General features: G+C 44.5%; 1 protein-coding gene across 1 annotated transcript in view; it reads left to right on the forward strand.

Annotated features, from left to right (window-relative positions):
• LOC147033388 (zinc-binding protein A33-like) overlaps window positions 1-15,000 on the forward strand; it is a 44,125-nt gene that overhangs the window by 3,841 nt on the left and 25,284 nt on the right. Inside the window, exons 2-3 of the mRNA XM_085854430.1 lie at window positions 3,336-3,767; window positions 5,779-5,874. Coding sequence (XP_085710556.1) covers window positions 3,510-3,767; window positions 5,779-5,874 — 354 coding nt within the window. The 5' untranslated portion in view covers window positions 3,336-3,509. The remainder of the gene's footprint in view (window positions 1-3,335; window positions 3,768-5,778; window positions 5,875-15,000) is intronic.

The raw sequence follows: 15,000 nt of genomic DNA on the forward strand, positions 1-15,000 counted from the left end.
ATTTGTTGTTGAGAAACTTTCAGAGGCGGTTTAAAATATTTATCTTGTTTACTTTCAAATGCTTCTTCATCCGTTAGATTTTGCCTCCGTTACTTCCAGATGTCTTGTTGTTGTTGAGCTACTTTAGAAACCCACCGTTGATGTTCTTTAAATCTTTTTGCTCGTTATTGCGCATCCATCTATTTATTGAAATATATCAAAAAGCATCTTATCTTCTTTAACAAAGAGATACTTATATTTGCCCTTCGTTTGCTTCACGAACTCTTCAAATTCGCTTTTACTACATGCTGTTGAACAGTTATCTCTCCAAAAATTTTGCATCTCTCTCACGTTTAGCTTGAAGAGTACGAAGGTATTTGCATTATTTCTTATTAAGTGATGCAGAAGTTGAAAGGATGGCTGTGATAGATAAATACAATTGCAAGAGGAATGTCTCCCTCTGGTATAGTAGCTATCCATTACCATTTGTTTTTTTTTCCATTTACACAATCATCAAATATAATAAGGTTCTTGTTTGATTTCTCCAAATTCTGTGGTGCTGGTATGTCATTCGTGTTATCGCTAAGAAAACAAGATACTGCAGGGTTTGATTTCTTTTTCTGTTGGGTTTGGCAAAATAGCCGTATGACACCTTCAGTGGTATAATCATGCAGCTTGTTCTGAAGTTTGAACAAACCGATGATGTCTTCTTTTTGAAGACCTGCATTGAAACTTTGTGAGAGCAGTTGATATTGGGGTTGAAAGCTTGATGTTGTGGAAATTATTAAATTATCTTAATCTAAGAAGCCAGGAGTCAGGAGCATCTTTAAATGCAAAAAAGTTTTTGCACATCCTCTTGGGCCAACTATGAGACATCTAAGTGAATTTGTTCTGCCGGCTCGTATCCGACGTGGAACGTTTCCAGGCCGGCTCGTGAAGACGCACACGGCCTGCCACGGACCTTGCAGACGCCGTCGCGTGAACCCGGCGCGGTTACCAAATTAACCCCACACGGCGCAGAAGGCTCGCCACACCTGTCTCCCGTCTGAAACCGTCCGAAGTCCATTTTCATGCATGCACTCACGCACGCCATTTTACTCACGCATGCCATGACACTCATACTATGCGCACGTTTAACCACACATTTCGACACACTCGTACCGTTAACCACACACACTGGGACATTCACTTCAGGGAATCGTGTAAACTCAAGGGGTCCCGGGATCTCTTTACCCCCCAAGCTCCGCGTGTACCCATTCACAGCACTCATTCACTCAACCTCGTTCGGCACGACCGGACTCACCTCGTAACGATCTGCTTCAAGGGAGCATAGCGTCTCCCCTTGTTCCTAGAGGAGGCAATCCTGCTGCTCGCACCGGGTCACAAAACATTCCCCAATCTCAACCCCATCGTCCATTCTTAGCTCTACCTGTGTGTGCTCGTCAATAGTTTCGTCCAATTCACCCTCTATCTCCTCTATCTCCCATGTTTCTGTTTTCATTTCCATTGTCTCCTCGTGTTTAGAGTTTCTCCCATTGTCTCCTGTATTATCCGCGTCTCTGTCATCGTTAATTTCTCAGTCACCTCCACGTGTCTCGTCCTACACGTCTCCCTAATTATCGTGACGGCGTATCTCGTCACCCCGACCTCACTCGTCTCCATTGTTTATGTATGTATGTATGTATGTATATATATATATATATATATATATATATATATATATATATATATATATATATATATATATATATATATATATATATATGTATGTATGTCGCCCTCTCTCTTTGAATGAGTCCTCCTTCCCTTGTCACCCCCCCGCCCCCCCAAAAAAGTGGAGGGTCTTGTCAAAGCTTGTCATCGTGTGTGAGACATCTGTGTGGGAAGGGACATCAGGATGAACTGGGGGGGGGGATGCGTGACTTGAGGATGAGGGTCAGAGGGGGTGTGGGAGGTGAGGGATTAAAGCATTCTATGCACAGGTAAATTTGTCTTCCTTTCGTTCTCCTTCTCGTCCAAACTTTTTGACAAACAGGACAACCAATTGGTAGGCTCTGCTAGTTTATAATAAACATCATGCTGAACAAATATAGTTCTTCTTCTCCTTCTACTTCTTCTTCAACAGCCACAATTATTCCCAAGTTCTCATGGAGTTAGCCGGGGGAAGCTTGGCTCAAATCTTTCACGAACCGGCTAACCAGGCCTGCCGTTCGACGATGGTTCGGGCAGGAATTTGGCATATGCTTATGGTGCTGGCAATAGTTAACCTACTCTTCGTGAAAGACACTGTAGGATCTTTAACATCCACAAACTAATGTCAGCAAATGGGATGCCCACTTAACATCCATCCAAGGGACGAGAAGACACATAATGATTCATCACCTTGCTTGTGGAACACCAGGGTGGCAGTTTATAGCTGGGCCGAGATTCAAACCCAGGCTGGACAGTTTAGAGGCAAGTGTGCGTACTTGTCAGCCATCCTGTCAGCCCTCTCAACAAACATTCTGCAATCATGCAAAATAGTCAACAGTTTCTTTCTCAAATCTTTGGCTCCCAGCATTAACCTTACCTTGTTTACAGAGATATGTACAGAGACTGCTTTACGGAGATGTAAATAATTTATGACACTACCTGTCGCTCCTTGGCAATATGGTATCTCTTTACACCTTGTATCAATTACCGACTCTAGAACAACCTTCTGTGACACAAGCCGCAAGACCACTCTTTGCATTGTTAAGCCGTCCCCCACGCAGCGGAAGACAGGGTTTTGCAATCCCGTGTGTGTGCGTGTGTGTCTGTGTGTGTATCCATCCGGGCTGTAGATTTTTTTTTTTACCATTTGAGCTTATGTCATCAAATTTTCTGCAAAGCTTTATTGTGAGAACATGGAGAAAAATTACTTAATTTGGTTGAAACAACAATAATTTTCATTTTTATCACTGATTTTTATTTTTGATCGACTTTTTTTTTCTTCTTTTGCTCTATTAATTTTTAAACTTTTTTTTCTCAGCAACCACTTGGCCGAATGACTAATACATTTCAGGGTAGGAGCGACGCCTCATGGAGAATATTTTAATTACAATTATGATGTTATAGGTCATGTGGTATGGCAGCCATGTTGGATTAAATTCCAAAAATTAAAGCATTATATTTCTGAAACCCTTGATCGGAAAAAAATTGAAACTTGGCACATCTCATTCCCCTCCCAATGGCGAATAGGGGATTATAAGGATGACCTCATCGGTGAAGTGGTAGACCAGCCATCAATGTTTTAATCAAAATCCTTGTAATTACCATTGAGATTCAGCGTGTATGTTCAGGCCGTAACATGTAATTTCTTTTTACCTGACCAGCAGGTTCCATCTCTCTGTTCCTCAGGAAACGGCTTCCTCTTCTTGGATTGGAACTGTTTGAAGAGGCCTTTACGCTGCCTTGTGGACACTCCTTTTGTTGTCACTGTCTGAACGCAAACAAGAGAGTCAAGGTGGAAGGGTAGAATCAACAGTGTGACCGTGGGTTTAAAAAAAAACATGGCAGCCAAGCAGTGTCTCCAAATTTCCATTTTAATTGTGTTATGTGCGACTGTAAGAAACATGCAGGCTGAGCAACAGGAAGGGCAGAAACTTGTGGAAGCGCAAGTGAATGTGGAAGATGCTAGTTGCGCCAACCATGGGAATGAGAGATACTTTTACTCCGTTGATGATGAGAGCTTGGCGTCTCTGATGTGTGAAACTGAACATCAGGACTATGACGTTGTCCCTGAGGAGGTGACTGTTGCCAAACTCAAGGTAATGGAATTGATTATATTACTTCTTTAATTCTTCATCATTTTATCAGGAGTGAAATGTGACTTTAAAATGAAATATATGAATGAATACACTCTAAGTGTAATATGTCCAAGAAGGGTGGAGAGGGGTTTATGGACACGAGAGTGTGGGGTAAAGTTTATTTATATATTTATCCAATCATATTCACAAATCAACATTTTAACCCAAATTATCCGAACCACATGATGTGCTTGCACCACAGATCAACGTGAGAGATGCTTGTCTTGCCAATGTGTCATAGTTATTAATTCAGGGCAGTCTTGACAGAGATACACCTGTCAGGTTATGATTCCAAAATTCACATTCAAATTCATATTCCTCTGTTTTTTTATAACCCCGCCCATGAAGAAAAAAGCAGGGTTCAGCAATTTGTTCACTCTGTCTGTCTACGGGTGTCAATCTATGATGGAGGAATTACTTCATTTCGATTGAATGTTATATTTTAAACACTGGAACACAAATCAGAACATGAACCTGAAGTTTAACAGAACTTTTGCTCTGAATTTGGCAAATTAAGTGGAATTTCATCCTAAGTGTGCAGGTGCACAGAGGAGTAAGGCATTTGTTTGTTTGTCTTGCCTGTCTGGCAGTCTAACAAAATTGAAAATCATTTCCAATAGAAAACTTACTGTTTTTAGCGATGTCATAAAGGATAAACAACAGGTATGAAAAATGAATGTCGGTATTAAATTAGGTGGTGTAAAAGACGGTTCACCAACAGCAGTAAAACTCTGAAAAAAAAAAAAATTTTTCCCTACAGCCTTTAAACTTTTATTTTATTTCACTTGAATTATACTGTCAGACCGTGACACTCGCAGTTCCGATATTCACGAACCCCGCATATTCGTGGTTCATAAAAGGGGACGTGCTTCTACATTTGCGTCCCGATGCTTCACGTGTTCGTGTTTTTTTTTCGGTCATATTCGCAGTTTTTCGGACTTTCCTCTACATTCGCGACCCTGTGCTTCACGTATTCATGGATTTTTGCAGGCATATTTGCGGTTTTTCTGACCTACCTCGACATTTGTGTCCCTGTGATTCGTATATTCCCAGTTTTATGTGGGTCCATTTGCGGTTTTTAGCTCACCTGGACTTTAAACAGGTGAGCTTATGCAATCGAGCAGTGTCTAGGTGAGTCAGTGAGTCAGTCCGTAAACACTTATCATTATCGCTGGAATCAAACACATAATTTTGATGAAACTTGGCCACAAGATTCACATCTGATGCCTAACGAAGGTGTCTGCATCAAAATCTGCGCTCATTAAGGGGGTCTACGGGGGTGGGGGAGGGGGGTGTTGAACCCCCCCAGAATAGGTATTTGCTCTCTTCTCCAAAACTACACACACAATTTCAATGAAATGTGATCGCAACCTTCATTACCTGTGATGTACCAAAGATCTGCGCTCATTAAGGGGGTCTACGAGGGATTGGGGGAGGAAAGTTTGACCCCAAAATAGGCATTTGCTCTCTTCTCTGAAACTACACACAGGATTTTGATGAAACTTGACCACAAGCTCTATCATCCATGGTGCACCAAAGTGTTTCCACTGCTTCAAAATCTGCACTCATTAAAGATATCTACGCAGTTAACAGCACTTGGACAAAATATTATGGCATTTTACATGCTCTCAACCGATTAAATTTGTCACTCGTGCTCTCAGCATTGGAGAATATCGAGATTCAGACAAGGTTGTGGCTCATAGGAAATGTCGGTCGTGCTCGGAAATGCAAGCCAAGAGTTGAAAAGACCTTTGTTTCAAGACTGTGCAGGGTAAAGGGGAAAGTGTTCTCTGAACTCTCCAGATATTTTTCTGCATTGCAGTCATTTTCAAAGGAAAATTTAAAGGTTCAGCTCAAAAACCTTAATCACTGTGATATTTCTCATATGTATTTCAATACTATAGTAAAACCTTCATTTTCCAGAGTAATTGTATTATTTTATTGTTCACTGAAGTTTTCTTAATCCATGCAGGGAATTTTGGCTGCAAAGTATCCTCCTCTGGTTGAATTGATAAAGCAAGTTCGGTCCCAGATGCAGCAGTTGCAGCAAGAGGTTAAGAATGCGCAGGTAGGGATTACTTAGAATTGGCTATCATTATAATACAATGAAAAAATGTGTAAAAAATTTATAATGTACATTTGAAGTGAAGATTATCTTCTTATTATGCTGACTTTATTCATCATTGTTTTTTCTTGCACTCTAAATATCATTTCCGAAAAGATTTCTTTAAACAACTTCCCAAAAAATATATCCCAGAATACTTGGAATCACATTTAACCCTCCCATTAGTTTCATGAAATACAAAACGAACTAGAACGGCATTCGGTGGAGCACAAACCACCACCAGGCTGAAGAGTTTAGGTTTTGTATCCCACTGATAGGCCTGATCCAGATCCGGACCAGAACCAAAATCGAATTGTCTTGTACTTGTCACCTCACTAACTCATCCACTGAGTTTTCTCATAACTCCTCCACAACTTTCTGAAATATCATGCTTCATACAATTTCTCTCAATGGAGAAGAATCGCTTAAAAACATCGAGTATCCGGATCCAGATCTTCACCAAAATATCATCAATTTGTCCTTGTCCACCAAATGTCATTGAAATCCGTCCACATTTTTTGAGACATCCTACTCACAGACAGACAGACAAACAAACAAGAAAGATGTCATTCATGGCACAATACTTGCAAAATCCATCAAACAAATTTGACCCTAAAAATAATTGGTGGTTGAAATCATTGGCCAAATATGCAAATCCTCTCCCAATTTCAAGTCAATTGGCTGAAAATTGGCAATTTTAGAAATTTGGCCTATGTCGACTTTTCGCCTGATGTTGATCTAAAAATACTTGTTCGTTGAATTCAGGAAAAAGAGGCAGGCCAATGTGGGCTGGTGTCAATGGGAGCCCTAATTGGTTATTGATGAGTGTTTGTGTGCAGAGATAGGAGCTGTGAGTCATGAGTTGCTGGAGACTCATGACTATATGTGTAGCAATCAAAATATATAGGAAGTCTACACCTACTTTGAAAATTTCCACCATTTCTTGCCTTTTTGCCTGGAATTAAATTGCATGAAATTAGACTTTTTCCACCTTTATTTACATATCATAACTCACAGCTTCCAAGGGAAAAAAAAAATCGACAAATTTCAGAAAATCTATTAAAAATACAAAACGATAAAATCTTGGTTGGATTTGTCCCAACCCCTCCACCCAGAGTTACTACTTTGTGGAAGCACCTTTGACAGCAATTGCTGCTGTGAGTCTGGTGCAATAGGTCTGTTCTAACTTTGCGCACCTTGATTGGGCAATATTTTCCCATCCCTCAACAAAACTGTTCAAGCTCAGTCCAGTTGCATGGGGAGCGTTGATGGACAGCAATCTTCAAGTCATGCCACAGATTTTTGTTTGGATTTATGTCGGAACTATGACTGGGCCACTCAAAGACATTTATCTTTTTGTTCCTAAGCCACTGCAGTGTAGCTTTGGCTGTGTGCTTTTGGTCGATGTCATGCTGAAAGGTGAACTTCCGTCCCAATTTCAGCTTTCTTGCAGAGGGCAGCAGGTTTTCCTCTAGGATTTTTCTGTATTTTGCTCCATCCATTTTCCCTTCTATCCTGACAAGTGCCCCAGTCCCTGCTGATGAGAAACATCCCTATCACATGATGCTGCAACCACCATGCTTCACAGTGGGGATGGTGTTCTTTGGGTGATGTGCTGTGTTGGGTTTCTGCCAAACATAATGTTTTGAATTTAGGCCAAAAAGTTCCTTCTTGTTTCGGCAGACCACAAAACATTTAGCCACCCGGCTTCAGAATCTCTGGAGTGTTTTTTTGCATACCTCAAACGGGACTGAAGGTGGGCTTTTTTGAGTGATGGTTTCCTTCTTGCCACCCTACTGTACAGGCCAGACTTGTGGAGTGGTTGGGATATGTTAGTCACGTGCACACAGTGACCAGTCTTTGCCGTAAAGGCCTGTAGTTCTTTCAGAGATGCCATTGGCCTCTTGGTGGCCTCTCTGATTAGTCTCCTCCTTACTTGGTCATCCAGTTTGGAGGGACAGCCCGATCTAGGCAGGGTCTTTGTTGTATCATATGCCTTCCGCTTCTTAATGACTGTCTTGACTGTGTTTCATGGGATATTCAGGGCCTATGTAATATTTTTAATTCCATTCCCCTGATCTGTGCCTTTCCACAACTTTTTGCTGGAGGTCTTTTGGAAGCTCCTTTTTATTCATGGTTGAGTCTTTCTTGTGAAATGCACTACCCAGCAGAGGAAACCTACAGGAACAGCTGATTTTATTCTGAAATCATCAGAATCGCTACAATTTAAAGGCCCTCTCACACCTTGACGATTTAGCCAGCGTATGCCGACGTATAAAAAATTTGTCTAAAACGCTGGCACACGTTGAATACGTATGGGTAAGTTTTGTATACATTAAGAGCACACAGGCATACGTTGTAGTGCGCTGGTATACGTCGTAGTACGCCGAGCTGTTAGACAAATTTTCCATGCTTGAAATTTTTCGACGTATGCCAGCATATGAATCACACGTTCCGCATACGCTGGCATAAGTTGTAGGCACGTTACGCGATCGTTGACACACGTCGACACACGTTACTTGTAAGTTACTCATAAGTCGAAACACGTCGAGGTAATGTTTAGCTTCAGTGTTCCAGACTCCATGGTTTTTTTTTTCTTCTTTTTTTGTATAATCGGCATGATGGTGATGTTAACACTTCGATTTCTAGTGCGGTTATAATATAATATAATTAATAGGCTGCTGCTCAACGACTGAAATCATAACCGCACTCGAAATCGAAGTGTCAACATCACCGTCATGCTGAAGAAAAAAACAAACAAAAAAAAAAACATGGAGTTTGGAACACTGACTGGTTCCTCCTGTGAACCCCATTTTTATATACCAATTCCCCTAAACGCTGCCAATACGCCATTATACGGTAGCTGTGAGTTAGAAACATGTTCAGTAAGTTCTGTGGTCGTCTGGAAGATGTCAATCAAATACGTCAATGTGCGTTGTGTGTGTACGCTGTTTTATGAAACACACACACACACACACACACACACACACACACACACACACACACACACACACACACACACACACACACACACACACACACGTTGAAAGCAATAACAAGCCATGCTTCCCCATTGTCTCGGGTCGCTCACCAGCTGTGTGTGTGTGTGTGTGTGTGTGTGTGTGTGTGTGTGTGTGTGTGTGTGTGTGTGTGTGTGTGTGTGTGTGTGTGTGTGTGTGTGTGTGTGTGGTTAATCCTCGTTTCTCCTCGGAAGAACCAAACCTGTGGCCACTGCTCACAACCGAAGTAATATATGTAGAAAAGAGAAAGAGATCCTACTATGCGGCGTAATTTGAGCGGGCTGAGTTTTGAGGTCACATTGATGGAGTTGACAAGTCCAATACCTTTTAGATTCAATTCTCTCCAGTAAGTATGTTTAGCTGGCACCTCCCCAGATGTGAGAGCAGTACTCCATACAAGGAGGAATCGATCCTTTTTATAGTTTGAGCAACTGAGGAGAAGAATCTGATATCTGAACAGGACTCCTAATTTCTTCGAGGCAGACTTAGCTATTTGTGTAATGTGTGGATTCCAGGATAAATTTGATGCCAGGGTAATACCCAGTAGGTTTATTGTATCACATGATGGAATTGTAGAGCTTGCAGAAGAGATTGGAGAGTTGGGAGGAGTTTTAGAGAGAGAGAGATGAGAAGAAATTGAGTTTTTGAAGCATTAAACTTCACTTGATTACATTTGCCTACTGGGAGATCTTGTCCAAATTCGAATTTATAGAGGTGGCTGTGATGAAACGAGATATAGCTCGAGTGAGGGAAGATGGGGCAGATGGGAAAGAAATGGAGGAATCTAATGTTGAGTCATCAGCATCCGAGTGCATTTGGTTATTTGTGGAAGAAAGAAGATCACTGACAAAAAGAAGGAAGAGTGTTGGAACCCTGAAGTACACCGCTGTTGATGGGGAAGGGGGGAGATGTCGAACCATCAACAATTATGGAGAGAAAGCTTGATATGAGAGAGCAAAGTGAAGGAGAAAAGCTGAAAGAGGGAAGCTTGGACATCAGACCCCAATGCCAAACTCTGTCAAAGGCTTTTGAGATATCAAGGCCGACAACAAAGGATTCCGCAAAGTCTCTCAAAGAAGAGGCCCAGACATTCGTAATGTAAGAAAGGATATCATCTGTGGATCTTACCTTGCGAAAGCCGTATTGGTGGTCTGGTAAAAGACTGAGATTCAAGATGCTTGAGAAAATGGGAATTGAGAACACATTCAAAGACTTTGAAAACGGTAGTGCCAGAGCAATAGGACGGTAGTTAGAAGGGTTTGAACGATCACCCTTCTTTAACATAAGCTGTACTAAAGCATGTTTCCAGGTCAGAGGGAAAGTTTGGGTTTTCAAACAAAAACGAAACAAACGAGCAAGCATGGGTGCAAGTTCTGAAGCACATTCCTTCAAGACACGGGGAGGAATGCCATCTTGCCTGTAGGCCTTGCTTATGTCCAGAGAGAGAGAGAGAGAGAGGAGTATTTTCGACGGCATGAAAAGAGATTATAGGGAGGGGCATAGGATTGGAGAGGGGAGCATCAGAGGGAGATGGAATGTTCAAGTCATTCAGTGTGGAGTTGGAGGAGAATCGCCAACCAAAAGGAGTTGCTTTATCAGTCGGAGAGACAGCGATAGTATTGTCGGAACGGAAAAGCAAAGGGAAGGTAGAGCGACAGAAGTTGTTGGAGATACTTTAAGCTAAGGAACAGAAAGATGGATTCGTGAAAGAAGATGAGAGGTTGTCACATTTCTTTTGAATAAAGGAATGCTTTGCTTCACGAATAACATATTTGCAATGATTTCTGGTGGATATGAAAGCTGAATGCGGGTCAGAGGAAGAAGAGTTTTTCCATGTCCGATATGCGGCATCCCTTGCACGAATGGCTGCAGAGCAGGAATTATTGAACCAAGAATTGGTCGGAGAGATAGCTTTGAAAGAGGAGATATATGCCTCCATTCCTGCAACAATAACCTCTAAGTTCCTGCAACAACAATAAGTTATTTCGGAGGGAATTTACACCCACTTGTGAAACAAGATGTTATCTTTCAATTCTGGAGTCTTCCACTGAGCCCAGTTCACCTTTGTCCCTGCTCCGAGGGGGGTGACTTCCTCCCCACTGGGTCTCTTACCTTCCCGGACCCATTTGTACACCGGCCCCAATGAGGGACCTTCCCGCTGGGCCGTGCTCCAACCTAACGTTCCAAATTCCTCATCTGCAGATAGTGGCAAGTCTTGCCCTGTCACCTGGGCTGCACAGACTGAGATCTTATGGGAGGGGTCTGCCAATTGTTCCTTGTCCTCATGTCTCATGCAGAATTTACAGTTTTCTCCCAGACAAGTGTGTCGAGAGAGTGCATCGGCATTCCCATGAGCCTTCCCGGCACCATGAGTCACACTGAAATCGTACTGCTGCAACTTTTCCAACCATCTCACAATTTGGCCTTCAGGTTCATTGAACTGTAAAAGCCATTGCAGGGAGGAATGGTCAGTTCGAACCGAAAATTTCCACCCTTAAAAGTACAGGTGGAAATGGTTCATGGCAGACAGCATAGCCAATAACTCTTTGCGAGTGATGCAGTAATTTCGCTCGGGCCTACTCATGGCCCGACTGTAATACGCGGTCACTCTTTCCACGGCCTCCTGCGTCTGAGACAAAACTGCACCCATTCCTTCCTGGCTCTCATTCGTGTCGAGGGTAAAGGTCCCGTTATCAGTGGGGAATGCTAGAACGGGTGTGGATGTAAAACACCCCTTCAGTTTGAGGAAGGCATCATTGCACTCACCTGTCCAATTAAACATCTCCCCTTCTCCATATGCCGGTGAAGGGGCCTGGCTATCTCTGCAAATTTTGCCACAAAGCTCCGGTTGTAGGAGCAGAGTCCCCCCAAAACCCCACACCTCCTTGATGTTACTCGGTACGGTCCACTCCTCTACCGCTGTGACTTTACCTGGGTCGGTTTTCGCTCCCTCATGACCGAGATAGGCCACTTCCTTCGCAAAGAAGGTACATTTTTCTGGGCTCAACTTTAACCCTGCTTGTCTGAGGTGCCCAAACACCTGGTCAGAATTAGCTATGGCCTGGAGGAATGTTTTAGCATGCACCAGGATGTCATTCAGGTACACCATGCAAGATTGGCATGGCATGCCACCCAGTACACGCTCCATCAATCTCTCAAAGGTGGCGGGGGCGTTACACAAACCAAGCAGCATCACAGTGAACTGATTCAGTCCCTTCCCTGTAGAAAATGCCGTTTTCTCCTTCCCTGTCTTGTTCATCTCCACCTGCCAATACCTGCTCTTGAGGTCCAAAGTTGAGAAACAATTTGAGCCTGCACCGGCATCGAGGGTATCGTGAATTCTCGGCCGAGGATAGGAGTCTTTGATTGTCACATTGTTAACCTGGTGATAGTCCATGCAGAAATACGTGGTCCCATCTTTCTTTTTAATCAACACAACAGGTGACATCCAAGGACTTTCCGAGGACTCGATGACACCTGCACTCAGCATCTTTTCTACCTGCTCGTCAGCTTCCTCCTTCTTGCTCCAAGGGAGCTGTTGGGCGGGCTGATGAATATGCCTGGCCTCACCTGTGTGGATCTGATGTTTCACCAGGCCCGTACGTCCAATGTCCTTGGGAGACGAAGAGAAGATTCCCAAATGCTGGGTAATTTGTTTGTGTAAGGCCTTCCGTTGGACTTCCTCCAAATCTGCACTACTCCGGTTTACCATCTTGCAAATGGGATTGGGCCAATTGCTATCACGTTCTAGAGATTCCCTCCGCGGTTGAGCCAGCCAAATGTTCTCGTCTCTCACCTCTGTGACATTAATAACTGGGGTGCAGTCTGTCACCTTCGTGCCCTGTCCTATAGTGCATGATTCTGTGCTAACATTATTTACCTTGACAGCCACCACAGGCCCGTTAGTATTTTCAAGCGTACGGCCCATGACTAAGCCCGGAATTGGTTGCTACAACAGCTGCTCGACCAGACCACTGGGTTCCCACCAGGTTGGGTGAACCCGCCATCGTGCCGGGACTATCGCCTTGGCACCTGGGGGAATGGTCACTGGATTGTGAGCCTCCTGCTCCACCTTCTCATCTGTGCTCACACCCACGAGTGGCAGCTTTTCGAAACCCAACTGCATGAAACTCTGGGCCAGATCGATTTTACATTCGCTGGCGGTTCGCAAATCCAACCCTAATCGACATGGATCGCACACCTCCGCCACCCAAACCCCTACTCTCTTCTTTAACGAACCCAACTAAAGGGTCACAAAACCACGCCCTATGATGGGAGCCGTTGCCCCGGTAGCCAGCTGCAGGCTATGATTTTACAGACGGTGTCTATCATCCCAGCCATCTCTGCTCAAGTCAAGGATTACAGGGCTGATGATCATGGCGCTTGCTCCTGTGTCCACCACGACGTCTACCCCTTCGGGGCAATTTTACACCTAATTGGTAAACTACCAATGCCAATTTGGCCACAATAAATGACGTCGTATTGATGATGGCACTTTTCCATCCACCACAGCCGAACATGGCCCTATATGACTGGCACATACTAATTTCCTGGGGCCTGGTGGGGTGTTGAGGGCTGGCAAGTCCGGTCCGTACAGGGTGGAGTTGGTAGTGCTGGATAGCGAAGTCTATCCCTGCATGGAGCTCTGCAGTCCCGTCACAGGTGACCTGTCAGACTACAATTATAACACCTTACCTGGTTTGGTGTATTTCTCCGATACTCCGAATTGCCCCCCCCCGCCTTTAATTCCGAGTTCGAGCATTTATCGGTGGCCTTCCAGTTGCCATCATCGGAGCTGCCTGCCATGGTCCAGACCTCGCCAACTGGCGGTTCACCATGCCGCGAACCATTTCCTCCAGGTATGTCCTCATTTCACGGGTGGCTTCTCCCATGACCCGCCATTGCCCGCCTGTCTCATCGCAACCCGACGGCGCTACCCCCCTTCCCCCCCCCCCCCGAGTCAGGAGCCTTTCCGCTTCATAGCGTGCTACGGCATCAACCGCCTGACTCATGGTGCATGGGTGCCACATGGCCAGCTGAGCCCCACAGTCAGAGTCCGACAGGGCCTGGACGAAATGGTCCAGTGCCAGTCTTTCCTGCGTGGATGCTGTCATGTCTGTATATGCAATCCCTACTGCGTGGCGAATGTCATGAGCCAATTCCCCAATGGACTCCTGGGGTTTCCTTTTTCGGTTTGCGAGCTGAGTTTTAACAAGCTCGCTCTGCTGTTCTTTGCCGAATCGGTTGTTTAGAGCCAAACAGAGGTCTGCCAGCGTAATGGCCCCAGGGGGAAGGGTGGTCCGAACCTCGGCCGCCACACCGCACAGTGCTGCTACAAGGTGCATCCCCACCTTTATCCGGACCACAACCATTACCCCAACACACGTGATCGAACTGCGCCAAGTAAGCCCTCAGGTCGCTCTTGCCATCATACGGTGCGAGCTGCACTGCGAGGCTTCCCAGGGTTCGAATCCCATACGCCGGTCCATACGGGACCGACGCTGGGGCAAATCCTCCGGGTCCACACGGTGTACCGTGCACGGGGGACTCATGTCTCACATCTGTCCAACGACCCGCGACTCCTGTCCGAGTCGATGCCTGACCGACATTTTCTCACTCACCATCACACTCCATTCTCGCACATTCTGGTTCACTTGCTCTTGGCACACACTCCATTACATTTACACTCCGCACATTGGGCACTCCAAGAAACCCCGGGTCTGTCACCCCCAAGCTCGCCAAACACCCATTTGCATCATGCACAGAACCGGACTCGCCATGATTCACCTTCACTGGACTCACCTCCTCCCGGTTCTTCTCAAGGACCTGTATCCTCTTCGCGTGATCTTTGAGAACCTTGTCACGTTGTAAGTATAACATGTTCATGCATTCCATCATCTCCTCCTTTACTCATCACCTGCTTCTACCTGTTTTGCTTTGATTTCAGTTCTCATTCTTTACCTCATCCACCTCCACTTTTACCTTCGTTAATTCCCGATGTTCCCCTTGTATTTCCCTCTTTAACGTCACCTTCGTTGTTTCTATTTGTGTTTTAATTTCCCGTTCCTTT

The sequence above is a fragment of the Eptatretus burgeri genome, chromosome 2, assembly GCF_056783735.1.
Source record: "Eptatretus burgeri isolate ZD-2024b chromosome 2, Ebu_testis_v1, whole genome shotgun sequence".
NCBI lineage: Eukaryota > Metazoa > Chordata > Myxini > Myxiniformes > Myxinidae > Eptatretus > Eptatretus burgeri.